Source organism: Eucyclogobius newberryi, unplaced genomic scaffold (genome assembly GCF_026437365.1).
Source record: "Eucyclogobius newberryi isolate DKJ021-1_F unplaced genomic scaffold, fEucNew1.0.hap1 SCAF_7, whole genome shotgun sequence".
Classification (NCBI taxonomy): Eukaryota; Metazoa; Chordata; class Actinopteri; order Gobiiformes; family Gobiidae; genus Eucyclogobius; species Eucyclogobius newberryi.
In genome coordinates, this window is record NW_027316389.1 from 16034743 (window position 1) to 16061565 (window position 26823).

A 26823-nucleotide genomic window follows, 5' to 3' on the forward strand; every position below is an offset into this window, starting at 1 on the left:
AGGAATTATTATTTCTATTGCACATTGAGCCTTTTTACCACACTTGATGATACTCAAAAAGTTTTAGTTCATATTACTGTCTTTGTTATTAAATGTGTGTTTTAGTCTGTATAGTCCAGTTATAATTACAATCATGTTTTATATTAGACTAGTCACGGTTAGTTAGTTATATTTAGAAACACATTTTGGGCAAATCAAAACCAATAAAATCCTTTGTTGTCACTTTAAAGGCTAAAATGATCCAAAACAAATTTGAAACAGAACTTAATATTGCACAACACATAGATGTATAGATGTATACATTTGAACTGTATTTAATGAATGTCGTTACATGTTTAATTTCTCAGGTTATTAGAAAACATTTCAGTTTTTATTGTTATAAAACATGCCTGCTTCTTGTTATGACAAAGATTAATAGCAGAGTAAAATATATCCATTGATGCGTTTTTGAGCCCTGCCTCATTTCCGAAACATCAGTGGGAGTATTTGCGCGTTGGGCCCGTCTCACGTCTGTTTGGCGCCTCTTCATGCACTAAGCCTGCACTCATTAGCCGTTAGCACAGAGCCGCGGTTGACACGCAGTTAGTTAATGGCTTTAGTGTTTGTAATGGATCACGGAGGTCTCCATAAAACATGGTCAGGAGGAGATTTATGCCTGCAACCGCTGACACCTCATTTCCATATTATGTATCGTTACCTATCCTCCATAAATACAAGGACAACAAATGAATATGGTGGTTAAGATCAGGACACATACATTATAAAAAGGTCTCCTCCGGTGTAATGAGAGGGGACTCGGCAATAAAAATATGATTTTCCTGCTGTGGATATTTTGGTAGTTAATATTCCAGCTTCAGCTTATTCTGGGAAATGCCAAGTGCAATGTGGTTTTTGGCCAAGGCTGGATTGCACTAAAACCAGAATATTGTATCAGAGAGAGGCAGCTGGTTAGGAGTCAGAACAGATTATCATATGAGAGCGGATGAGCGAGAAGGAGGAGGGGAGAGAGAGAGGGGAAGGGGTATGCGTGTGTGTGTGTGAGTGTGTGAGTGTGTGAGTGTGTGAGTGTGTGAGCGTGTGAGTGTGTGAGTGTGTGAGTGTGTGAGTGTGTGAGTGTGTGAGCGTGAGCGTGAGCGTGCGCGCGCGTGTGCGTGTGCTTGTGTGTGTGTTAGAGTGCAAAATATGTATAGTGTGAGCCACTATACATACTTGCAGACGGGACACTATCAAACCAACTACTAAAAAGTTGACTCTATTTTTTCATTACAGGCAATATAAATATTCAGCAATGCACATAACTAGATAATCTTCCAAGGGCATTGTCCAAATTGACAGTTTGGGTCCAGGAATGAATACAGAAACTGTAATTCAAATAAATAAAAGTTGTTATAAAAAGGCTACGACCAAAAGCCAAATATTTGATTCCAGGATTATGCACGTGCGCACGCACACATACACAAAGTCAGTGTAAATTTGAGAATAACAAAGGAAGGAGAGGTTAGAGTAGGACACAATCTGCTGCTAAAGGATCATGTTTAGGAGACAGCGTGAGTGTGCTGTGTCTACCAAGTCTCTCCTGAAGACTGCAATCAGCGGGACGGCAGCCAGCTCCCTGCCTGAGCTCTCAGCGCCCCTACTGGCTGCATGCTGTGCCAATCAAAGAGCGGGGGGCGGGGCCAGGCAGGCGGAGGCGTGATGTCACAGTCACATGGATTCTGGTGTGGTCATGCTCGCAGCAGAGAGGCAGAGCTGTGGTGGCCAGCTGCTGCTGAGACAGCAGTGGAAGGCTTTGCACTGCACATACTCGCTCTCATATGGACTGGAAGCTTAATGATGTATTTTGTGATTTCAGCGATGAAAGGTAAGAGCAGTCTGCATGCATGTCCATCTGTGCTCCGGGTAACAAGTAAGTGCTGCTATTCACTAGCTGCCAACTCTTTGCTTTTCATTTGCAAGACATGAGCCTGACAGGGAAAGAGGGAGGGAGGCAGCGAGACGTGCTTTTCTGATGGCTCCAGTGCAAAGGCTGTGGGGTTCTTATTCATACAACCGATTCTTCTGTTCAGAGGGTTAGTGCACAATAGTGCAGGCTGAATCAGTGCTTCTCGCTGCTGCTGCTACTGCTGCTGCTACTGCTGCTGCTGAGGAAACACAAACCACAGCGTCTGTGGGCTGATCGCGCTTGTCTCCACAGCTCCGGATCAGGCACAAGTTCTACAGCAGCGGAGAATAGAGCCATGCTAAATGTACAGAGGTTGAGGAGGGGACAACATGTGGTAGTTTCAGAGGAGGGGGCTTCTGACTGGGGATGCATCTGTGCTGTGTGTGGAGCCTCTGGAGCTCACCCCTCTCTCTCAGAGTAGTTCTGGAGCTTGTGTGAGTCTGTGTTTGTTCCACTGACCTATTTTTGGCCTTGGTTTACATGTGTGGCCACGAGAGCAACATGGGTCCTCCCAGTCATGGTGCTGTTGATGTAGAATGTTAATCCCAGTGCTGCCTCCCCCTCCATCACAGAGTCATACATGCGCACATGGAGCTCCTGCTGCGCCCGGCACGCTCACGCATGCCTGCACAGGGCTGCTCCGAGCCGGGCTCAGGTGCACCGCACTCAGCAACAAAGAAGCTGCTCCTATTTTACTGTAAGATGTAAAAGGGTTTGAGACACTTCTTCCAGCATTCAGGATAAATAATACACACTTGGATTGATTGCACATTTTTATATGTATATTAATTTTATTATAACATTTGAAACTCACCAATATATTTGAACATTTTACCCTATTCTGCTCATACTTTAACATATCACACTTTGCGAAACAGATTTTGAGTATTTTAATTATTCATCATATGTGTGTGTGCATGTGTGTGTGTTGTACAGTCTACCGCGTGTTATCAGATGAAACCAGGGTTTGTCCAACTTGATAATGTGATGTAAATGGCTGGTGCCGCTCAGTACTCTGCCTCGTGCGCCCTGCCTTGTGCGCTCTGCCTCGTGCGCTCCGGCTGTAGCTGCTCCTATCATGATGGGATTTGGGGACAGTGTCAAGAATTAAATTAAAATGTGAACACACAGCGCTATAGGAAACTCATCTGAATCGCAGCAGTCATTTTCTGCCCGAGAAATGGATGAACCCTGAGTGACATTGGCTGTCCCTGCACATGTCTCTCTGTCTGATGCAGTTAACAGTGACAGCACCGTTCTGATAGACTCCTGGTCCTGGTGCTTACATTTTACACCAGAATCAACATTGTGCATGCACGGATTATATTTATATCAAAATGCTAGGTATTTAAAAAGTTGCAAACATAAGGCGACCGTTTTTATTATTTTATGTTACAGTGTCAGGAAATATGGGACAAGAAAACACACACACACACAAAATAATTATCTATATATTTTCTAAACACGGCTTAGTTCAAAATGTCTTAAGGCCCATTCATCCTTTTTTTTAACCCTGGTTTAGAACTGATGGGACTCTCTAAAACAATCACAGTTTTCCTGCAATGTTTAAAAAATAATAAACATGAAATTCAAGCCATGAGCTGCCGTTGGGACCTGAACCACCAGTTGTGAAACAGCTAATCTGTTCTCGACAATCGCGTCCTTATATGTAGAACATGCACGTTAGGCTGGCTCCTGCCCACTTCTCCCTCTGTGCTGAGCCTCTCATGTTATCACCACTGCCTCTCGTGGAGCTAATTACCAGTAATGGAAACATCCCTCTCATTAGGCTATGCAAATTAGCCAGCCTACTCAGCACAATTAAGATGAAAAATTCCAATTACATAATTAAAGAAAGTTGTTTGATGTGTGGAAAGGTGGACGTGTCTACTGTAAATATAATGAACCTTCCAAAGAACTATTGTTGTGGGGTCGAGTGCAGACGGCTTGTGTTGTAGCAGTGTGAGAAGTTATCCTCTTTGTGTCGTGGATGATAGAGCGCAGAGGCTAAACACAAGAGCAATAACTGCTTTGATTCACAAGGCAGTCTTTTTTCAGTTTCACACAGGTGCATTTAACTCTGGTGGGGGTTGTGAGGGGGGCTTGTACCTGGAATGTTCCACAGCAGTGTTTTTCAACTGTTTTTCGAGTCAATTTACACTTTTTGCGTTGAAAAGATTCCGTGGCAAACCTAAAAAATGACCAGATCACACCTTTTTGAATACAATAAAGCTCTATAATGTAACAAGTATTGTCCATGCCACGGTGTCTGGTTCTTAAAATTGTGCCCTTGTCCTTTATTTATTTATTGATTTGACTTTGGCTTTGGACACTCCAAAATGTTAAATTATTCCATTAAATCCATGTGTGAATCTCTATGGAGACAAACATATGACGCCACCAGACGTTGCAATATATTTGTTGTTTAATTTTATTGTTGCATCTGACATTTTGAAGATTTTTCACCATTTAAAAGACAGGATATTGAATTTTGAATTGGAAAGTGCTGTGGAAATAGACCGAATTTTTCATCATTCTGAAATTCATGGATAGGAATGGGCGATATTTAGAAAAGTATATATATTTTTTGAGTATCCTAATAACGATGTCTTTAATTACTAGACAAATGTGAAAATGTATCACAAAAATGAAGAAATGTGAATGTTTACGACATATATCTAGTTCTGTAATAACAGCGGCCTTTTTTGAAGCATGTTTTTAATATAAACAATATACTCAATATTCAAAATTTGCATATCTTCAAAACAACATTCACAATATCATCGAACCTTTGAGATATCGCCCACCTCATGGATATATGTTTAATACCCTACTGCGGAGCATTCCAGGCAAAGCAACAAACCCACCACCAGAAAAGTTGCAGAGTCATAAATTAAGTTGTTGTGATGAATTGTTTATTATGTTTCAGGATTGGTTTAATTTATGTTTAATTTATTTTTGAGTCGGTGAGAGCGTCAGGGTTCGTTTCCATCTTCTTATGAAAACAATGGCTTATGCACCGTGCTCTGTGCTCTCAAGTGTGCAGAAATAACGCTTGTAAATGAAAAAGAAAGAAGTGCAGACGGTAAAGATTTGCTATTCCTTTAATCAGGTATTGAGCGTCTACAGAGAGCTTAGATTTTTGGCTCCAGAGCAGTGTGGATACAACACTGCACTCAGGAGACTCTCCACTGATGGACAATTACCCACAATCTGCTTTTATTTGTTGTTATAGTAGCATCCATTTCACAGCCAGCAAATTGTACAAAATAATGATTTACTGTTGGGGGATCTCGGTCTTGGGGGATTCAAGCAGATGGAAATGAATATCAGTTTTAGTTTTTTATTTAACTGGACAAGGATGAAAATGTTTTGAACATTTTACAATATTCTGGCACAACCTCCAATTATGGAAAGCTGATCCAGTGTTATTATTACATAATTAAATGTAGAGGTAGGCAGTGCATTAAAATTAAGATAATATTGTGAATGTTGTTTTGAAGATATGCAGAATTAGTTAGTAAATCATATTGTAATAAATGCTACAAAAGAACTGATTAAAAATTATATTTCTGCACTTTTTTGATTAATTGTACCGAAATTTCACATTTGTCTGATAATCAAACCTCAATTAATACATTTAAAAACATGTTTTGACACATTTCTGTTGGATTTACATAATTTCCTCTGACCATCATTATCGAATACTGTTTTTTGTTAATACCGCCCAGCCCTAATTAAAAGTGCACCATTTGCCCCCTACTGGTCTCCACGAGGATGAGGATTTTACCTTGAATGTTCCACTGTATGGCATTAAACAGAGCTATATCCATAGAGTCAAGCCGAGAGGCCTCATTAATAAACCTTAAAGTCGTATTAAACATGTATGGACAACACTTTTACCTTCCACAAACTGTCTAACTTCCCCTCTTTTAAGTCTCAGGTCACCTTTTCCCTCATCTCTAAAAACCTCTAAAGTTTTTGGACATTTTTTGGCTCATTTCATGTCAAGTTGTCTTTCCTTGGCATGGTTCATAAATAAGATCTGTGGAGAAGCATCCCAGCTCACAGTAAGAATGCACTGTATGTTTTTCAAGATATTTTCTGTGCAATAAAAAAACATCCCTGAAATATGTATACGTTTACTAGTGTGGAACATTCCAGGTGAAGTAATAGCATCTCCACGGACTCTCCACCTACACGCTGCGCCTTGAAAGATTGTGCATTGTGTGTTCTCATTGGCTCCCCAGTCAGGTAGATATCCTCATTGGCCTAAGCTCCTCCAGCTCAAGTCTCATTTTGCACTTAACTTTCTCTGTGCGTTCCAGGAGACGCTTATAGACCCTTTGAAGTGTCTTCCAGTTATGCAGCATTCATCTGAAGACAGACCTCTTTCTCTGTCAGAACCAGATTTTTGCAGAGCACCCTGGTTAATTCACTCTTAATCATTCGTTTTTACCGGTGTTTTTCACAAATACGTTTCAATGTATTCCGTTGCCATACAAAATGCTTTAACTGCTTGCGCGGCATCGTTGCCTTTTGGGGCAGAGAAGTTACGAGTGCTTAAAAGAAAGGTGAAGTTTTTCTCTCTTGTACTTTGATTCCGAGTGTGTTTCTTAGCACTGGCTTTTCCTCCGTGTGCCTCCGGAGGGCTGTCCATCGGCTTTTTGAAGTTGCATCAAAGAGGAAATGGGGGAGAAAAAGCACTATTGATTTTGCGTTTTGTCTGACTCAAAGGCCGAGGACAGAGAAGCACAGAGGCAGCGGATCTCTGGTGTGAGCCCGGAGAAGGCAGAGGCGAGGGGCCACGGAGCAGCTCCAGAGTGGTCAGAGGATGGGCTGGAGTTTGGAGAAAAAATATGAAATAGGCCTACTATCTGTTGTGAAATGCTATTGTCTTTCTTCTCAAAAATTGTTTTGACTGTAATTGGCTGTATTGACTATGAATATGTGAGAGTGGACATTTCCCCCCCAGAAAAGTTTAGCACCACAGTGGTTCAGGAGCAGTTGTAAGTGTAAAGATGGCAGTTTGATTCCAGAACTGAGTGTGTTCTGAGGCAAGACACTTACCTGTTTGAATGTGTGTGAAGAGACAATAATAATGGCCTAAAGTCTTTGATTCTACAATTCATCAATAACTGAAACATGTAACAAACATTTTCAAAACTGAGGAATCTGTCATTCCGTGTTAAGTGTTGATGCTTACTTACGGTAGTACAGTGTATCTAGTACAGTGTACTAGATGTGGCTGAGATGTTGGAGGTGAAGCTGGTACTAAGAAGAAAGGTCAGAGGTCACTACCTGCTCTCACGGCCTTTTTCTCTGAGCAGACTTCACGATCCAGGAGCCTCAAAGAGGAACAAAGAATGAGAAATGATCGGTGTGGGGAATTTAGATGAGACGAGGGAACAGCAGCGCTCTCAAAAGGTCGTCACAACATGCCTTCTGCTGATTACAGAGCGAGGGGGGCGGGGGCGTTTGATTACACGTCCCAGCAGAGGCCATTAGACTGCTGTTCTTCATTCAGAAGAGTGAAGAGCAAACAATGAGAGACTCCCTCCCGAGCACTAGGGGGTGCTCTCGAGACAGACAAATGAACAACTGTACTCCACACTTTGACATGAGCACCAAACTTTCTGTTTTACTTTCTTTTCCTGTTCTGATTGCCATGAGGCAGAACGTAAGCTCCCCAGAGAAGCTGCATGCGCCTAAGTAAAACTAACTCTCAAGGTACGCAGCCTCCACTGCTCAGAACATCTAAGACGCATGAAAGGAATTTATATAATAAATAACAAAGAAAAACAGCCTTGCCAAAAGAGTCTCAGATTGATTTTATGCACATGCATTCATTTGAAATAAAAGAAATGCTGCTTCAGTACTAATTACAAAGATGAAAGCACAGAATGTGCAAGGCATTGAACTTACTCCAAAGGCAGTGAACACGCTAATCATGGACAGAGATAATGAAACCCGGACAGTTTAGACACTCACAGCTTTTCTGTTTGAATTAATTTCATCCAAAAACACAACTGTGGCCACAGGTATCTCCATCTTCTCTCTTCTGGCACAGTAAACATACTGTTCTTTATCAAATGCAGCGAGTCAGGAGATTCAGGACAACTATGTGTGTAATTACAGTGGCATCTCGGTGGCGTGTCACACGGCCGCTCCTGTACGTCTCTCATACCCACAGCAGACATCCACAGCTGGAGCGCTGCTCGAGTCTGAGAGCTCCTTGACCCATCTGAGTGCGCTGCCCCCCTGCACCCTGCCATTATCTGATTGCTGATGATGAGTTTAGCGCCATCACGCTGAGGCCGAGGTGCGCCCGGCCCCTCCCTCAGAGCTGATGAAGAGTCTGTACATGAGAGCATCTGGCAATCACCCACCGCTCTCTCCTTCTGGAAGCTTTTGGGCTTGTTTTGTTGTTTTGAAGTAGTTTTTGGCGTACTGTTGGCTGTGTTCCCCTGGGCCTCTGCTTTCTGGATGAGAGCGCTCCCACTGCTGAGCACAGGTCCTTGTCAACCTGCTCAGCTCTGCCTTAGTCCAGCCTCCACAGCAGCAGCAGCAGCAGCAGCAGCAGCAGCAGCAGCAGCAGCACGTTCTACATCACATACAAGAAGCGTTATTGTTGGCTGCTTATGTTAGATATTATTTTATCGCATATAGTCTAATCCATTTTCAGCCTTTGTTTTTGTGGAATTAAATAAGGTTTCAGTTCAACCTCGTTTCTTCAGGCTAATGCAATCGATTCGTTTACACCAAAAGATACTGCACACGTAAACCTACAAACTTTGATCATAGGGTTTTTGGGCAAATATTTAATAGGGTTTTTGTTTTCTTTACATGAGTTTCATCATTACAATTTATTTATACATGATAGGATTCTAATCAGAGAACGTACGTTAACATTTGAGAAAAGACTGAAATACTTACTTAACTAGTACAAGAACTCCCGGAATATATGGCAAGCAGTTTGCACATACTTTATTATACCATTTATTTTTTATTTATTATTGTATCATTTTATTTTATTATTTTTATTTTGTTGATTTGATTCTTATTTTTGGTGCATGAAGCCTGGCTGGTAGAGATATCAACAATAAATTAAAGCCGCAAGCGGCATCCAACGGCCCTCGCGGGCCGCCGGCCTTCCGACTCTGCGCTTTCGACTTGATAAAGATGGCGCCCTTATTGTGTGTTGAATAAAAAAAGAACTTGACAGACGGCGACACATTGGACATGGCCAATCCAGTGCAAATGAACACAAGTGTCAGTCAAATTTGCTGCGCCGCCGCACAGAGACCGTAGCACTTGGAATAAAAATATGGATAACTTTTGATGCCCCGCTTGTGTAGATGATTTTCCCCAAATATGAGCTTGATCGAGCTATTGCCCACAGAGGAGTTCATTAAAGTGTGAAGCGTAAATGTGAACATTTCAGAGATTTCGCTGTTTTCCCATTTCTGACATATATTTGCGGGTCCGCCACACAGAGACCGTAGCACTTAGAATCAAAATATGGATAAGTTTTGATGCCCCGCTTGTGTAGATGATATTCTCCAAATATGAACTTGATCGGACAATCGCCCTAGGAGGAGTTCGTTAAAGTGTGAAGCGTAAAAATGTGGTGATTTGAGCAATTCTATGATTTTCCCATAAGGATAACATGGGATGTTTCTGTCATCGCTACGGTTACGCCGTACAAAATATGACTTTGGCTCTCATACTTTTGTGATCAGGATGGCAAATTAGAATTTTGTTCAAAATATCATGTCATTTGGAAAAACTCTATTGTTTATAGGCCACTCTGAAGGCCAAATAGTCAGAATTCTGGGAAACGTTTGCGGCTCCGTCGCACAGAGACCGTAAAAGCTATCCTTAAAATTTGGATAACTTTAGATGCCCCACTTGTCTAGAGGACGTACATCGATTTTGAGGTCGGTGGGCAAAACGCACTAGGAGGACTTCGTTAAAGTGTAATACATAAAAATGTGGATATTCGAGAGATTTAGCGGTTTTCCCATAGGGATAACATGGGAGGTTTATGTCATCGCTACGACTACGCCGTAAAAATTAAGGCATTTGTCTGATTGGCTTTTTTGATCGCGACGCCAAAATAGAATTTTGGGTAAAGTTTAGAAAATTTTGGTAAAACTAATTTTTGACCTTCAATGTTAATTTAAAGGTCACTCTGTAGGGGGCGCTATCGCGCCCATTTCAATTTTGTCATCATAAACTGGTCCAAACTAGAAAGTTGAACAACTGAATCAAATTTGGTCCTAATTGGACTTGTTTTGATCAAATGGGAACAATTTTTAGATCTGCAATATCCCAAAATAAGTTGTCCAAATTTGCGGCTGCGCCGCACACAGACCGTAAAAGGTATCTCAAAAAATTGGATAACTTTAGATGCCCCACTTGTCCAGAGGACGTCCGCCGATTTTGAAGTCGGTGGGCAAAACGCCCTAGGAGGAGTTCGTCAAAGTTTGACGTGAACAAAATGGCTAACACAGCGTGTTTTCATTTTCAAAGGAAGATGGCAGGCATAGGGTAATTCTGGGGGCGTGGCCACAATAATATTTGTTTTTTGTCCTCACAAGAGGAATGCGTGTTCCGAATTTCGTAGCTCTACGACAAAGTTGACCTCTGGGCGTCTCCCATAGGCGCAATGTATTTTGACTTTTGTCGGTGGCGCTGTCGCGCCATTTTTTAACGAAAAAAAAAATGGCCCAGAAAAAACAAAATTTTTCGCCGATTTTGAATTTTGGGTAAAGTTTGGTGAGTTTTTGAGCATGTTCAGGGGGTCAAATTAGAGCTCAAAAAGCAGAAGAACAAGAAAAATAATAAAAAATATAGCCGCAAGCGGCAATGATCAGCCCTCGCCACGCCGCCGCCACACCGCCGCCACGCCGCAAGAGGAGGGGGCGCTAACGCGCCCCAATTGTCCTTTTATCACGCCTACTGCTGAATCTGTGACGCTGTCACATGTTCTCCCCTTTGTTTTACCATCAAAAAGCAATTTTATTTTGAATTCTTGGCAAAATGTGCGGCTTTGCCGCACAGACACCGTGACTCTTTGAATGAAAATGTGGATAACTTTTGATGGTCCTTAGGATGAGTCTCACCAAATTTCAGGTTAATAGGGCTGACGCCCTGGGAGGAGTTTGTGAAAGTCTAAAGTGTAAACATGTTCTGGCCCCATTGGAATAACATGGGAGGTTTCGGTCATCGTTACGGCAACGCCATAACAATTATGACATGGGTCTCATTGACTTTTTTGATGGGGATGCTAAAATTGAGTTGTGTGTCAAATTTCATATAATTTCGCAAAACTAAACATTTAACCTCCATATAAAATCTGTAGGGGGCGCTGTGGCGCCAAATGAATTTATTTCACTTCAAGTAGGTTTAGGGCAAAGAGTTTAACAACTGATTCTAATTTGACGCAATTCGGACTTTATCTGCGCAAACGGCAGAAATTTTAAATATGGGAGATTTCTGAAATTTTAGTTACAGTTTGCGGCTTCGCCGCACAGAGACCGTGAGAGGTATCAATGTAATTTGGATAACTTTTGATGTCCCACTCCTCAGTAGCATTTTCACCAAATTTCAGCTTTTTAGGGCCAACGCCCTGGGAGGAGTTCGTAAAAGTACGACGTTTGGAAAAACTCCGAAGTCATGTTTAGCCATTTTTGAAGCAATATGGCCGACATTTGGTTCGGGGGACGGCGTTGCCGTAATAATATTTTTTACTTCTCTTGTCACCATCTACCTCTGCGCCAAATTTCATGATTCTACGATCAGATTTTTTTTGGGTCATTTCCCATCTCTCAATGCATTTTTGGTACATTTGGTGGCGCTGACGCGCCAATTTTTTTTATTTTAGAAAAGGGAAATAGCCAGAATGTAGAGAGGCACGATTTTTAGAGGTGTGCAAATTTTTGTGACTTTTCGTCAATGTTCACTGGGTGAAAAATAGGGGGGTTGGTCCCGAGAAGAAGAAGAAAGAAAGAAAGAAAGAAAGAAAGAATAATATTCCGATGCGAAAACAATGTTTCCCATTTTTCAAATATCATAAACTATACATTTTCGGAAAGCGCTCGCGCTTTCCTACCTCATGGTGTGGGTCCCTGGTCACTGACGGGTACTTTCGATAATTTTGAGTGGGCTCCGCCCACTTTGTGTTTTTGGCCCTCTATACAGTAATAATGTTCAATTTTTGCATTACATGCTTATATGCACGGAACATGCAAGAGATGGGGAACGTATTCGTGAGCTACTTAGCGCAAATGAGTGCTTTATATGGGGATGACGACCGCTTCGCGGTCGTCATCCCAATGTAAAGTGCTCGTTTAGTGCGAACTTTTGCACGGGCTTCGCCCGTTTACAACGGTAATGTTCCATTTTCCTACAACTAATTAGTATGCACGGGGCGTGCATGAGTGGAGGAGTGCGTTAGTGAGTGTTTGGAAGTGGGCGAGCGCTTCGCGCTCGATTTCGTGCGCACTACGTGCGCACTTTCGCAGCCGTGCTTCGCACGGCCTTACGAGATTAATAGGCCTCTCGCCAGCTTGTGGCGCTCGGGCCTAATAATAATATTTTTAGCAAAAACAATATAGCCGTTTCCACTATAACAACAAATTATACATCGTTTGAAAGCTCTAAGCCTTCCCGATGCCGCCATGGGGTGGAATCATCATTACGAGCGCTTACGCGCTCGTCACTCCCTATTCCGTCGGGATGCCCCGCCCACTCCCCATAGACTTCCATTGATTTGAGCAGATACAAGCATGGCCCATGCCTGCGGCATGGACTCTCGCGTACGGGACGATGCCAGGAGGGTTTTTGGAGGAATGCAGCGCTTCGCGCTGCTGTTGTCAACAATGAGTGAATTGGCTACGCCCATTCACTCATTGTTGACTTTTTCTGTCATAGCAGGAGTAAGTATGCATGATCCATGCCTTCGGCATGGGCTAGTTCACTGTACTTGCCAGGGGCGACGGGGTACCAAACATGCGGGCTGCGCCCGCATTTTTGGTCAGGCACTATTGCTCCCGCAACGCTGCCGAAGGCCCTGCTGGGGCTCGGGCCTAATAAAATACTTTTAAAGCGGGAAAAAATGCTCCTGACCTTATACCCTCATCTGTGGTGGAGATGAGCAAGGATTGGTTTCACGTACTTATACTTCGCTGAAATTGCAGGGAAATTGAGAGGAAAAAGGCTGCGTGCCGTAATTTGTTGACAGGTGAATAGGAAGTGCAGTCCTCCATGTTGAAATTACAATTCCACTTCACTTTACTCTAACAAACACGCAGAAATCCTCTCTAAGCTACACAATATAAAGTCAAGCAAAACGAGTATAAAAACGCAGACAGTCGAACCTGCCCTGATCTTCCTGCAGCCTCATTTGGACCAAACAAAGCCTTGCCAACGTTAAACTCTTGTAACCTTCCCGAGCTGCCATGTTCCAATGAATGCATCAGGGAAATTGAAACAAATGGCTTCTCCGGAGTTAAACTTGTATTCGCGCGTCAGCCTTTAAGAACGTTGTAGCTGCTCACTGGATTTCTGTCACTGTAAAACAAACACCGCACGCCGCCTTTATTTGCTCGCAGCGATCTGTCACTTTGCTCGGAATCTACAGCAGTCGGCGCTAAGTTGTGATTCTGTCAATATCTGTGTGGGAAAAAGCCTGTTCAAGGCTTCTAATGCGACGTTGTTGTTGCGACGGCGCGGAGCTGGGCCCAAACACCACTTTCTTCAATTACCGGCCGTCACAGGAGCGCAGGCCGGACAGCTCGGAGTAAGAATCATAAATGTAATGTCGTAAAGGTGCCTTACAATTTAAAAGTATTTGTGTACGAGGTTAGGTTTATTGTGCTGCCGGAAAGAACATTTGTTAATGTGGAGGAAATCTAAAGACCTCTGCTGCTCGCGGTAAAACTGCCTCAGGTAAAATGCCACCTTTTCCCAAAGAGTGTTTCTCTCTCAACGTTGGTAACTTTATGCATTATTTTATGCTGTTCAATGCATAAAAGTCATAAAAAGCCCCTACTCAGTTTGTGTTGAATTCCATTATGTCTCTGCATTCTAAATTAAACTAAATTATTATAAATGTTTAGGAATGTTTTTAGTAATACACAAATATGAACATAATCAAGTTGGACTTCATTACATGAGGCCTTTTGTGTCCTCACAGTTATGACAGTAAAGCCACTGTTTGGCCCCTACGAAGCCGTTTTTATATGGAAGATATTTTTTATCTATTTTTTTCCCCATCAGATTTTGAATTTTAAATGCTGACAAATTTCTCACCTCAGAATCTGAACAAAACATGCTTGAAATGCTCTATTTTGAATTCCAGTCGCTGAATTTTGCAGTATTTATTTCCATTGTGTTTTCCACCTCATAAATATTCAGTGCATAGATTTTCAAGCCCTCAAATTCAGTGTGTGATCCAAGTGAGTGAATCTTGGCATCTTGAATCTTTGCTGTGAAATTTTTCATTGGGAATTTTACCCTCTGAATTTAAACTGTGGAATTGGAGAGGTGGCAAATCTATGCATTAAACGTTTTCCACATACATTTTTCATTTCGATTTTTTTTTTTATTGAGAAAAAAATTGGAAAATGGTAACTGAAAAAATCTGCAGCCAAAGGTTTGAATAAAAACCATGTTCAAACATGTTTTTTCTTGGTTTGAAAATAAAAAAATCAAGTAATTAGAATTCAGATTAAACACATTATCTTCCACATTTTTTTGAGTAGTCATTATTCACCATATAACATCTATTCATTGATGTTACGCTTGTTTATACTTTCCAAAAATGCAAATTTCCTTAATTAAATGAAAAATGCATTTCCATCAACGTGTATATAATGTCTGAGAGTATATATATTTTTTCAGCAACAGTTCATACATAATATTAGAGATTTGGCTTTTGGAATCAGGTCTTCCCAGTGAAAAAGAGCTAGTGTTAGCTTTTTGACACTCATTTACACCAGGTCTCTGCTTTCATCTCAGTGATTTCCCTCTCCAATTGTGATTATTATAATTTATACAAGTGGGATTTTTTTTTTTTCATCTGTTTCAGCAATTTTGGGTAAACATGGCAGACATAGGAGACCAACAGTGTATTCAATTAGCCTTTCTCATTAGCACGCTCAAACTAATGAATATGCGGCCGATGAGTAAGAGGAGATAGACAGCGCCGGGATAATGTATTCCACCGTGTTCCGCTTTCCGAGTGTGAGAAAAAGTGTCGGATCAATCGTGGGCTCAGGATATAGCTCTTTGAAGACGCGCAGACTCTGATTAGAAAAATGCCTCAATCGACTAAACCGAGGTGTGTTATGTTTTTACACCAGATGCCCTCCCACTTTGCTGTGACCGGGGGATTTGGGATCGTTTCTTACTCCTGGACACAATGACAAGCGGTTGTATGTGGGGATAGAACCAGCAACTATCCAGTTTGTGGACAAATACACCAACGTTACAAATATTAATATTCAGGATTCGCTGTCACAATACCAGTGCGATAGTATAGAAAAGACTCAAAGCAATTACCGTATTTTCCGGACTATAAGTCACCAGCCAAAAAATGCATAATAAAGAAGAAAAAAACATATATAAGTTGCACTCGAGTATGAAATACAGTTGCAAGTGTGAAAATAACAAATAATATCACATATAAGATGCTCCGGAGTATAAGTATATGAGTATAAATATAAGTATAAGTCGCATCCCGGCCAAAACTATGAAAAAAGGTGCGACTTATAGTCCAGAAAATACGGTAATTATATTTTCTTTTTTTATTACCGTGTTGTAGTTCTGATAAAAAAAAAAAGTAATGTAATGTAATGTAATGTTCACGTAATCAATGTGTTTTGAGTGGTCTTTATTATTGTATGCACTGTTAAATATGACAAAAAAAATTCAAACAGTGCACAAATAAATATATATAAAAAAAAAAGACCATTCTAAAACTACACAGAAGAGGTATTCTAATGAGGTGTGTTGTTTTCAGTACTTTTTTGATAAATCAATTTGTTTTTTTATATTTGAATGTTATTGTTACACTGTGATGATTCAGGGCTCGTTCAGGCCTTTGCTAAGACGACACTCGATCAATGAGCGATGCGGCGCTGTAACGGTTAAAGACGGTTTTGTCCAGTTTGTTGCTTCTCAGATCTTTTCCGCCTGAACCAATGCGTGTTTGTGAGCCACTGTTACGATCATCCACCCCCCACACAAAGCCTCCTACACTGAAGGCTCTATTTTTAAATCTCTAATTCCAGAGCGTGCTTCCTCATCAGAGAAGTACCAGAATTAGTGATGCATTCATCTCACATCAGTTAAACAGAGTCTTGTGTTTTGTGAGTGGATGCATTGTGTAAAAGCCATACATGCGGATTTGTATTTAAGCTTTTGAACATGTTGGATGTTTGCACATAAAAAGACTAGAGTTTAGTCTAGATATATATATGATGCATCTAGATATATATGCATAGATATAATGTCACCTTTTTTACATTTAACTATTTTAAATTTAGATTTTGAAGAAATAGATCCAACACACAATATGTAAAGGGAAATGTGACCAAATATGTTTGCAGAGTTAATTTGCAAGCATGTATAATTGCCATTTGAGAGAAATGTCAAAGGCTTACGGTTTTGTCTGCCAGTGTTTCCAAAAGCCAAATGTATTTTAGTGCAATCAAAATATTATTCCATTTCGTCTCGAGCAAATCCACATATAATATACAGTTATTCATAATTTGTGTAGAATAAAACTTTTAGGGTCAACATTTCATCTTTTTTTCTTTTTTTTAACTCTTTTACTGGGTCCTCTTGTGGTCGCCTCTATCTTAACAGATTGTCTTTTTGAAAGCAACTTTTTAAGGATTGAACAAGTATAGATGGTTCACAAAAACATGTACATTCCTATATTGAACTGAACAACAACAAAAAATGCAAAGACATTTTACATTTAAAATAAACAAGACAACTCACCACATGCAACACAGAAGACAAGACACAGATAAACATTATTTTGAAATGTTCTTGTTTTTACCTCATTTTTGATCTTCACGTAAATAAGGTCGTGGTCAATACAGTATGTTGTTTTTCTGTTCTCACCGGTATCAAGGCAGACGTTTGTTGTTGTCATTGTGTTTAGAGCTCATGTTGGCTGGAATAATAAGGCCGTATGCATTAGTGGTTTGGTGGGCTGTGGGTCTGTCGCTTCATGTCTGCTGATGATGCACCTGTTCTCCGTGCTAGCCCTGGGCCCAGTCCTCCCCCATCACATCACCACACCAAACTGCTGCGGCGGCCCGTTCAAAGCGATCTGCTGACTCAAGCTGTCAGAGGCGCTCTTCTTAACATAACCCTGCCCCTGCTCGCTCTCATCAGGCTAATTCTTCATGTTGTCCTAACGATTGTCTTTGGATTGACAATAAGCCACTGCGACTGCTCTCAATCACCGTTCATTCCCTCTGTCGGACAGAAGAGCTGAAAATGGTTTTGCTGTTGACCTGCTCGGAAAGGTCGAGATGATGAACAGTGCTACGTGTGCTCGGAGGGACAATGTGAGCCGCAGTGGTTCACGGATTACAGCGCCGTGTCCGGGTTCGAGGTTTATCTGGACCGATCCGCTCCTGTTTCTCACTCTTGGTCCTCGCTCGCTGGTCGGGGCAGTTTCTGGTGAACTGGTGTGAGCGGGTTCTGCAAGAGGACGCCGCCCGCCTGTGAATCTTAATGCTGTCATTAAACTTTTATAGCAAATTGAGGAAAATGCTGCTTTCATGAATTTTTTTGGGATGAGCGGGTTTTTGTCCGCAGCTATGACAGAACTAAGTCTCTGTTTATGCTTTATAAAGGCTATTAAAAGTGAGTGTAGTTACCAGTTAGTTGTAATAATTTAATATTCTGAAAAATGTTTGATTCCTTTTTTAAACTATGAATATTCTGTAAGCGACAAAATTCTTATGGCCCACAAAAGGCAACGCAACACAGCAGTTTCAGTAACAAACATGACAATAGACACAGTGGTTTTATTGGCCTGAAAATACTGCTGCTGCACAATTTGGGGAAATAATATTGGTCGGGTCAAAGTTCGTCCAAGATAATTGACAAATAGAATCATATGTATTTCAGAACATGTTTGTTCTGCTCTCCGTGTCACCTGCCTCATTTCAGGTTTGGTATTTTCCTCTGCCCTGCACCTGCCTCTTCCTCACACCTGCCTCTTCCTCTGCCCTGCACCTGTCTCTTCCTCACACCTGCCTCTTCCTCTGCCATGCACCTGACTCTTCCTCACACCTGCCTTTCTTCTGCCCTGCACCTGCCTCTTCCTCTGCCCTGCACCTGCCTCTTCCTCACACCTGCCTCTTCCTCTGCCCTGCACCTGCCTCTTCCTCACACCTGCCTCTTCCTCTGCCATGCACCTGACTCTTCCTCACACCTGCCTTTCTTCTGCCCTGCACCTGCCTCTTCCTCTGCCCTGCACCTGCCTCTTCCTCACACCTGCCTCTTCCTCTGCCCTGCACCTGACTCTTCCTCACACCTGCCTTTCTTCTGCCCTGCACCTGCCTCTTCCTCTGCCCTGCACCTGCCTCTTCCTCACACCTGCCTCTTCCTCTGCCCTGCACCTGCCTCTTCCTCACACCTGCCTCTTCCTCTGCCATGCACCTGACTCTTCCTCACACCTGCCTCTTCCTCTGCCCTGCACCTGCCTCTTCCTCTGCCCTGCACCTGCCTCTTCCTCACACCTGCCTCTTCCTCTGCCCTGCACCTGCCTCTTCCTCACACCTGCCTCTTCCTCTGCCATGCACCTGACTCTTCCTCACACCTGCCTTTCTTCTGCCCTGCACCTGCCTCTTCCTCTGCCCTGCACCTGCCTCTTCCTCACACCTGCCTCTGCACCTGCCCCTGCCTCTGCCTCTGCCCTGCACCTGCCTCTTCCTCACACCTGCCTCTGCACCTGCCCCTGCCTCTGCCCTGCACCTGCCTCTGCCTCTGCCCTGCACCTGCCCCTGCCTTTGCCCTGCATCTGCCCCTGCCTCTGCCCTGCCCATGCCTCTGCCCTGCCTCTGCCCTGCATCTGCCCCTGCCTCTACACCTGCACCTGTCCCTGCCTCTGCCCTGCACCTGCCTCTTCCTCACACCTGCATCTGCCCTGCATCTGCCCTGCACCTGCCTGGGCTCGACACCTTCCCCTGCCTCCCCTCTCCTCCACACCTGGCTCTGCCTCACTCTCCCCTTATATTCTACTTCTCCCAAAACATTTGCTTCATTAAGGGCTAAATATCCCCGTTCTGTGCAATCTCCATCATTTCTGGCCTGGAGGCATCCTGATAATTGCCTGTTCTTATTCGCTCCTCTGGCCGGCAGGGAAGTGTTCTTGCGTTCGTTTGCATGAAATATTATCGGAGTATTGCACATTGCACTGCAGCAGTGACGCACACAGGATGGAGTCTGCACCTTTAAACTCACCCTGCCCACAATTTAATACAGTTATGGTGATTTTATATGTTATATACTGTAATGGCACTGGCATCTGGGTGAAGGTTGAAAAACAAGATGATTGATTATCAGCTATTTGAATGCAATTGGCAACCATTGAAATAATGTTGGTAATGTAATATTTAGGGCTGAAACTATTTAATCGAGTCATCACAACTAATCCATTTTTGAAATAATCCTCAATAATTTAGTAATCATTTCATTGTTATCTGGTCTATACAAAGACTTGGAGTCACAGGCTTGTGCTAAGACAAGAGGTTTTATGACTCAGACAAAGCAACAGAATGACACAGGGAAACATGTCAAATTCATGTTATTGATGATTAACCTTTTTGTCTCCATCAACAAAGCCTCACTTTAGCTTCATCTTTGTGAAATTTTGGGAAAATCTCATATTTTAGGGCCTTTCACAATCAAAACAACTCATTGATAAATTAAAAGAATAGTTACGAGATTAATCAATTAGAAAATGAATCATTAATTCCAGTGATTACGTCTATATTGTCATAATTAACCTGTAAAAAACATATTGATCAATTTAATTAGTAATGTTTTGTGACACTTTTGCTTAAAATAGGAAACTGTCTTCTTAACAGAAGGTAATTAATTGTATTTTTATTTTTTATAGTTAGAGTTAAGAAGAACTCTAGTTTAGTTCAGTTTTGTAGTTTATATTTGTTTCTTGCTCCAAATATTGAAGCTTTGTGTTTAAGATAAAAGTATGTACAAATAGACATATATTAATTTAGATGTTTAGCAACAAGGTCATGAGTGCTCTTGCTGTCATGATCTCCAGTAGAACATTCTGGATGTTTCCGTCTTCAGGCTTGCAGCGCTGAAATCAGCTTTTGTTCAACGCCAACAAAGTGTGCTTGTTTTTCTCCCTCTAGGAGATCAATTGTCGGCAATTTAAAAAATGTCTTGGGTGTCGTTCACTAATGCGCATTGGGTTTTCACAGCGCGTTAAGCAGAGGAAGTGTGTGATGTGTGCTCGTCGGTTCGTGCCGTGGTAACATTGCTGCTGCTGCTGCTGGACTTTGTGCCGGTCACTCTAATCTCTAATGAAGGCTCGTCCTACTGCTCAGCCTGTGATAGTGCGGCGCTTATAAACAGCCCTGTCAGGGGGATTGCAGCGCTAGCAGTGCAAATGGCAACAAAAACCCCAGGGAACGCACCATGCTAGCATTACACTTTAACTCATACTGCTGCTCTGGGAAAAGCACATTTTCATACGAGCCCCGTCTTCAGGCCTAAAGAGTAACACATCCCCTGGGCTCCTGCGTGTTTTTAATAAACATAACATAAACATGAGCTACCTTTCTCCAAACCAGACACTTATTATGGTAATTTACTCTGCATTTAAAGGTCCTTTTATCATCATAAATTCAGGCTTCTTTAAACATTTCTGGATACCGCAGGCCCATATAGTGATGTCAGGATTATTAGGTTTATTGATAATGGTGATTATTCAGGTCACAATATAATTGTAAGAGACAACAAATACAAATGTTGACAGTTTTAGAGGCAAAATCAAGTTAAAATCAATTTCTAGTCCAAAATATAGACCTAAATGTAAAGTAATTTTTTATCTTGCTGTTTTCGTCACATTAACTAATTCTGAAAGTTTCATTTCATAAAGCGACGTGTTTGACAACGGGAATTATAGAAAAAATATAATATATCAATATGTTTTTGGTCACATTGTCAAATCGTGAATAAGTATTACATTGTGAGGTATTTACCCTCATGTTAACAGTAATTGTTAAACTAAAATGTTAGCATGGTGACATAGGCCGATTACCTGTTTTACAAAAATTGAATGTAAAGAGAAAAAGTTAAAATTCAACAAAGAGTGTGTTTGGAAAATGGAAAGAATTATTTGGCTCATTATTAAAACCCAATTGTTTACAACAATAAGTTCTGTACAATCAAAATCAACCTGTAATGAAAGTATATACCGAAGGTTTTGTGACACCACTGTAGATTTTGCAGTTTTTGCCATTAAATAAAGCAATAATTGAATCACAACTATAAATTGGATGAATTGCACAGCCCTATGTTGTGCCACGGCTATGGAATTAAAAACACAACTCTATGCATGTCTTTGTCTATGAGAAAACAACAAAAGTAACTCAAAGTTCTATAAAACATGTCTGCGTCCAAATGATGTACAACTGTTTACGTCACGGCGAAGACTTGACATTGCATCACAAACCGGGGCAATAATTAGTGCGTCTAAAAGCTGTCATGCCATGTTAGCGCCCGGGCTTCTCTTAGTTTGACATCATTACCATACAAATGAAGACACTTTTATGTGTAACATGAGTAAATGTGCTCCTCCGCTCTGCCTCGTGCGCCGCAGCTGCTCAGTAATTACAATAATCTTCTCCCGGCTTGTGATTTCATGACTGCTGCTTACCTCAAATTGAAAATAAATTTATAGATAAACGCCTTGGCTGTTCAAACAAATGACAGCGCCGCTGCTCGTATGGGGAGCTGTTGATTTTGGTTGTAAACGTGCAAACAAACAGAGCGCTACATGAGTGCTGTTGGATTAATGATACCAGTGGTGATGAAACCAACCATCTCATCACAGTAATTACACACTGCTTACTATGTCATTATCAAATCAAGCTTTCGCGGCAGAAAATAAAGTGCTTTTATTATTAAAATAGTGTAATTATTATTTCATTATAGCAAACACTTGACACGCTCAGCCGCCGCCAAACACAGACACACATTAACGCTGTAGTGTAATGAGCTGCTGCTTACTTTGTTTTTACAGTTGTTTTAAATACCAATTGTGCCTAATGGACAAAATACATATATACGTACAGTTCAGTCCAGACCACGTGCTTTACATAACAAATCAACAACTCGCTATGTAGTTAGTCTTAAAGTTTAATGTGTTTCAGTAATTTAATTGAGTACATTCAAAATAATCCAACATATATTTAAAGTTGCACTATGTAACTCGTGACAAGCAGGTGACACCCCGAGGTCGAGTTACAGGTCAGATCTGGGGAGAGGTGACCCCGTTCATGTAGGAATAATTGAGTTTTAAAAGTTTGTATTTGAATCAATAAAAACACATGATTTTGATGAATCTTGAATGAAAGATTAAAGTTAGCTTCACTGTGGAGCATTCTTGTCAAAACAGTAAGATCACTATGGCGACTTCCGTGGCTCTTCCACCAGAAAAGTTACATAGTGCACCTTTAATCCTAATCTGCCATGTTCAGAGACCCATAATTGGTCCTGGAACTGAAAAATAATACATTTCATTAAGAGCTTGAGTTTCATTCCCACTAAATCCTCACATATTTTTGTATCTCAGTGAGACTTCATTTTTATTATTTATTTACAAATTATTTCATTGACACAAATTGACAAACTGTATAAAATGAACCTTGCTCCATACAAACCCCCCGCTCGAGCTGCTTCAAATCCGCCATGACGTCTGTTTCTGAATACAAAAAGCGAGTATCGTATCAACATGTGATGAGGTCATTAAGCAGTTCATCTCACTCAGGATTGTGCTTTTCTCTCGTCTGAAAGTGAAACCCCCAGTGAGCGCGCAGGCAGCCTCCTCACTGTTTTTCTGATGTTTGCCTCAACAACACACAAACATCAGCTGACAGCGCTGGAGGAGGCGGCACATGTAACATTGTCTTTCTGTGGGCCTGTGTTTCTGCTGGATCTGGGCAAATCCCACAGTGATGAGGCGCACAATGTGTCATGGAGAAGACATAAGCCTTTCATATGCACACACCAGATAAGAGGCAGCCATTTTATCAGGCGGGCTGTCGCTGCTCCGCACGCTCGTAGCCGCTCGTGTCCCTGGGAGCGCCTCCAGATCCTCGGCCAGCTCCGGTCCGCTCCAGCCTGACAATTATGCCAATTACAGCGGGCAGTATGTTGACAAATACAGCAGGAGGAGAGCATGAGATGATTGGTGGTGGTGTTCCCGGGCCCCCGCTGTGACCCCCTCTGTAATTTAACTAGCATGGAACAGAAATGTTACGGCTTTTCTGGTGAACTCCCCCAGCGGTGTGCTTTTGTACGGACCAGCACAACAGACGGCAGGGAGGGGTTCTGTACGGCGATATAAAGCTGTGAAGAATCTGTGCAGGTGAATAGGGTTTTTCCTTTTTGTGATATCAATGTCCAACCTTTAAAATTAATTTGAATCTGTACCAACTTGAGCGTCTTGACCTGTCTATTTGTATTCTGAATTATTATTATTTATTTATTTTTGTATTTTAACAATAACTTGGCAGTGTTGTGTGTCCTATGATGAACTGTGTGTGTTAAAATACATCAGTGATATATATTAGAAGGCCTTATGTACTAGGGCTGAAACATTTAGGGGAACAGCGCTCACTTAGCATATAAAAACAACACTGGATTGATATAACCGACATACGCAAATTTGAAGAAAAACATGTAATTGACAAATTTGACAGACAGTAGGACAAATTGGGACTTTGTTTTGGACTTAATGTGCCTTAACCTTCCTTATTTTCTACTTATTTTGTTCTATTTATCCATTCTATTTATCGCTTTAAAACCGTGCACAGGACAGAAAGATCTGTGGACATGATGCAAAGGGCCGTCTCCATCACTCACTCTGGAAGTGATTAACACAGACATAAATTAACCACAGTGTTGTTGGCTGCTGGGAGGAAATGCTACACTGCTCTGGTGTTACTTACAGCGAGCACAATCCCTGTTCCACTCAAGCCGACACCTCAGACCATGACACGAGACACGAGCTCACAGCGATCGAATGACACGGAAAACATGAGCGTGAGCACTTTCACATGCTTCATGAGGATCTCACCATCTTAGCCCACAGGTAAACCCATCTTTAAGCCTTTGGCCCTCTATCTTGGAGCTGTTCAATAGTGAGAACTGAAATGCAAACCTTCAGGCGGCAAAACACTTCACCCTTATTGTTTGTGGTGATGTGTTATTTGACTCTCACCATCAGAGTTTTGACAGATCTTTGACCTGTGCACACTGTGTAGTGAAGGGCATTCACTGCCTTTGTGAATGTGGTGCATGAGTGAGTGTGCGGAATGAATAAAGTGGATAATGGCTCACTGTAGCACTTTGAGAATATAAATGTTGTTATTACTGTAGTTTTACATGAATAGTTTGCCACCATTCAGCGTAACAGAATAATGGAAAACTGATTTGGAAAAATGTAAAGCACAATTTGAAATGAGAGTCATTATGATGTTATAATGATTATGATTAATATTATACTTTACAAAGACATATTTTGAGTACTGGCATTGCTTTGTGTCCAGTGAAAGTAAAAATGGATCTACATCACTGCAGTTGAATTAGTGGTTACCCATATGACACATCATAGCACTAAAAGGCCCAAAACACACACACACAAAACTCAGACGCACACACAAAACACAAAAACATGTGTCATGACTTAATTTCTCCCGATCATCAGTGGAAGCGACTGTCTACAGCATGTGCAGCGGGAGAGAGCGCGTGCGGCCGCTGACAGACTGCACTCGGCGTGCTGGTGCGAGACCTCATCTGTTTACAGTCCCACTCGGAGCTCATGAACAGCCTGATGTATTGGCCCGGTGTCACGGCGTGGCAGGAGCATCCACACAAAGATTCATCTCTCACTTAGAAGCCGAACGATACGTCTAATTTGCTGCGAGCACAGTTATTTTTACCTTGCGCCTGTCAGAGGAAGCCGCTCGCCTGTCAGCGCCTGTGTCTGCCAGTCTCTTTAAAAGTCTTTTGACGTTATCATTGCCTTTAAGTGAATTACAAAATGCACCTTCCCATTAGTCGGGCTGATTGACGCTTTCCTTTTAAAATCATCAAAAACGAAGAGCTCTTTTATTTCAACTACAGCTGCAAATTGTGAAGTGTGTTGTTTTCTTTAACATAATTATCAATCGTTTGGAACATTTTTTCTTATTTATGATGAACTCAGTAATAGTGTCATATTTTTGGAGTTACTTTTGACTTGAGAACAAACTGGTTATTGATGGTCATTGTGTTATATAATATGTCATTTAGGAATTCATATCTTTAATTTTTTATTTTTTATTAGCTTGAAATGGTAGCACCAAATAATTGAAAGTGAATTAACTATTTCAACCGTTGTAGCTGCTGTAAACATTTCGCAGTGTTTTGCCATATTTGCTTTTAAGAATTTAAGTTTTATAGTACAAATATTTTCCAGCAAAGTCAGTTCAAAGTGTGAATAATTGCTCACCTCTTCTCTGACGTTTCTGCTCTTTTGTTTTGAGCACTTCATGACTAAAAGCCTGTGAGGGTTATGATATTACTCTACTATTTGGTTTTTACGTCTTTGTGGTGACAAAAAGATTATCCAGGACCTTTTTGTCTCACAGTTATCAGCGTAGTCAGAATTTGGTCAGAAATATCCCCAGATCAATCAGCGGCTTATGTTTACGAGCGAGGAGCAAATGAGAGCGTTATCGTCTGCTGCGTCACCACGGAGACGCTGAGTTTAACCTTGTGTTGAACTCTGAGCAAAATAAACGTTGCATGCGACAGCTAAAAGGAGTAAAATGAGACAATTGTTTTACCAAGATACCACAGATCACAGGAAGAGCAGTTTATATCTCTCACTATAAAAGACCCGCAAGCGACAATGAAGGGGCTTAAGCCTGTTGGTTGTGCTGCCCTGTGGTCGAGTGGTTAAGGCGGCAGCACACATGCCAGGCTCCATGTGTGGCAGGCAGCAGTGTCATGAGTTTGAATCCTGGCTGTGACAATTTACTGCATGTCCTCCCTTCTCTCATCCCCATTTCATGCTCAAATTGTACATTTATCTAAAACATAGTGTTTCCACTCAGACTTTTTAGAATGTTTTATTAATCATGATAAATCAAATTCTAAATAAGCAACAAAACTGAAGTGCGGACACAACTCAGCTTTATGAAATACCAAAAATATTCATAGGTATATTTTGTATATACATACCTGTGATATTGATACTGTGCATTATATCGATGTATCCAGTTTTGGCTCACCCGTGTCTTACCCCAGCCATCCCCTGTGGAACCCCACCTCTGTAGGAGCCCCTAAAACACAGAAATGCGTAAAGAGGCAGAGAAAACACATTTTGCTCTCACTTTGAGCACACAGCGGGCTCCTGGCTCTGCATCACGCCTAACTCTATATTTGGCATCCATGGAAGTGGATTGGGAATTCTTTCTGTAAAGCAGGATTCTTCGAGACATGAGAAGGAGACTGTAGCATCCGTGCTGTACAAATAATTGCAGGTTTCAAATAGAGCCTAATTTCAAGCAGCCACTCTATGGCAGAGAGAGAGCTTTGAT

General features: G+C 41.6%; 1 protein-coding gene across 3 annotated transcripts in view; it reads left to right on the top strand.

Moving 5' to 3' along the window:
- The window catches only part of roraa (RAR-related orphan receptor A, paralog a), a 185702-nt gene that overhangs the window by 135970 nt on the left and 22909 nt on the right, over positions 1 to 26823 (top strand). Inside the window, exon 1 of one of the 3 annotated variants that reach the window (XM_072435856.1) lies at positions 1703 to 1861. The exons of the other annotated variants lie outside the window; for them this stretch is intronic. Within the exon in view, the coding sequence (XP_072291957.1) occupies positions 1831 to 1861 (31 nt within the window). The 5' untranslated portion in view covers positions 1703 to 1830. Of the gene's footprint in view, positions 1 to 1702; positions 1862 to 26823 lie in introns of those variants that run through there. 3 annotated transcript variants of the gene reach the window in all.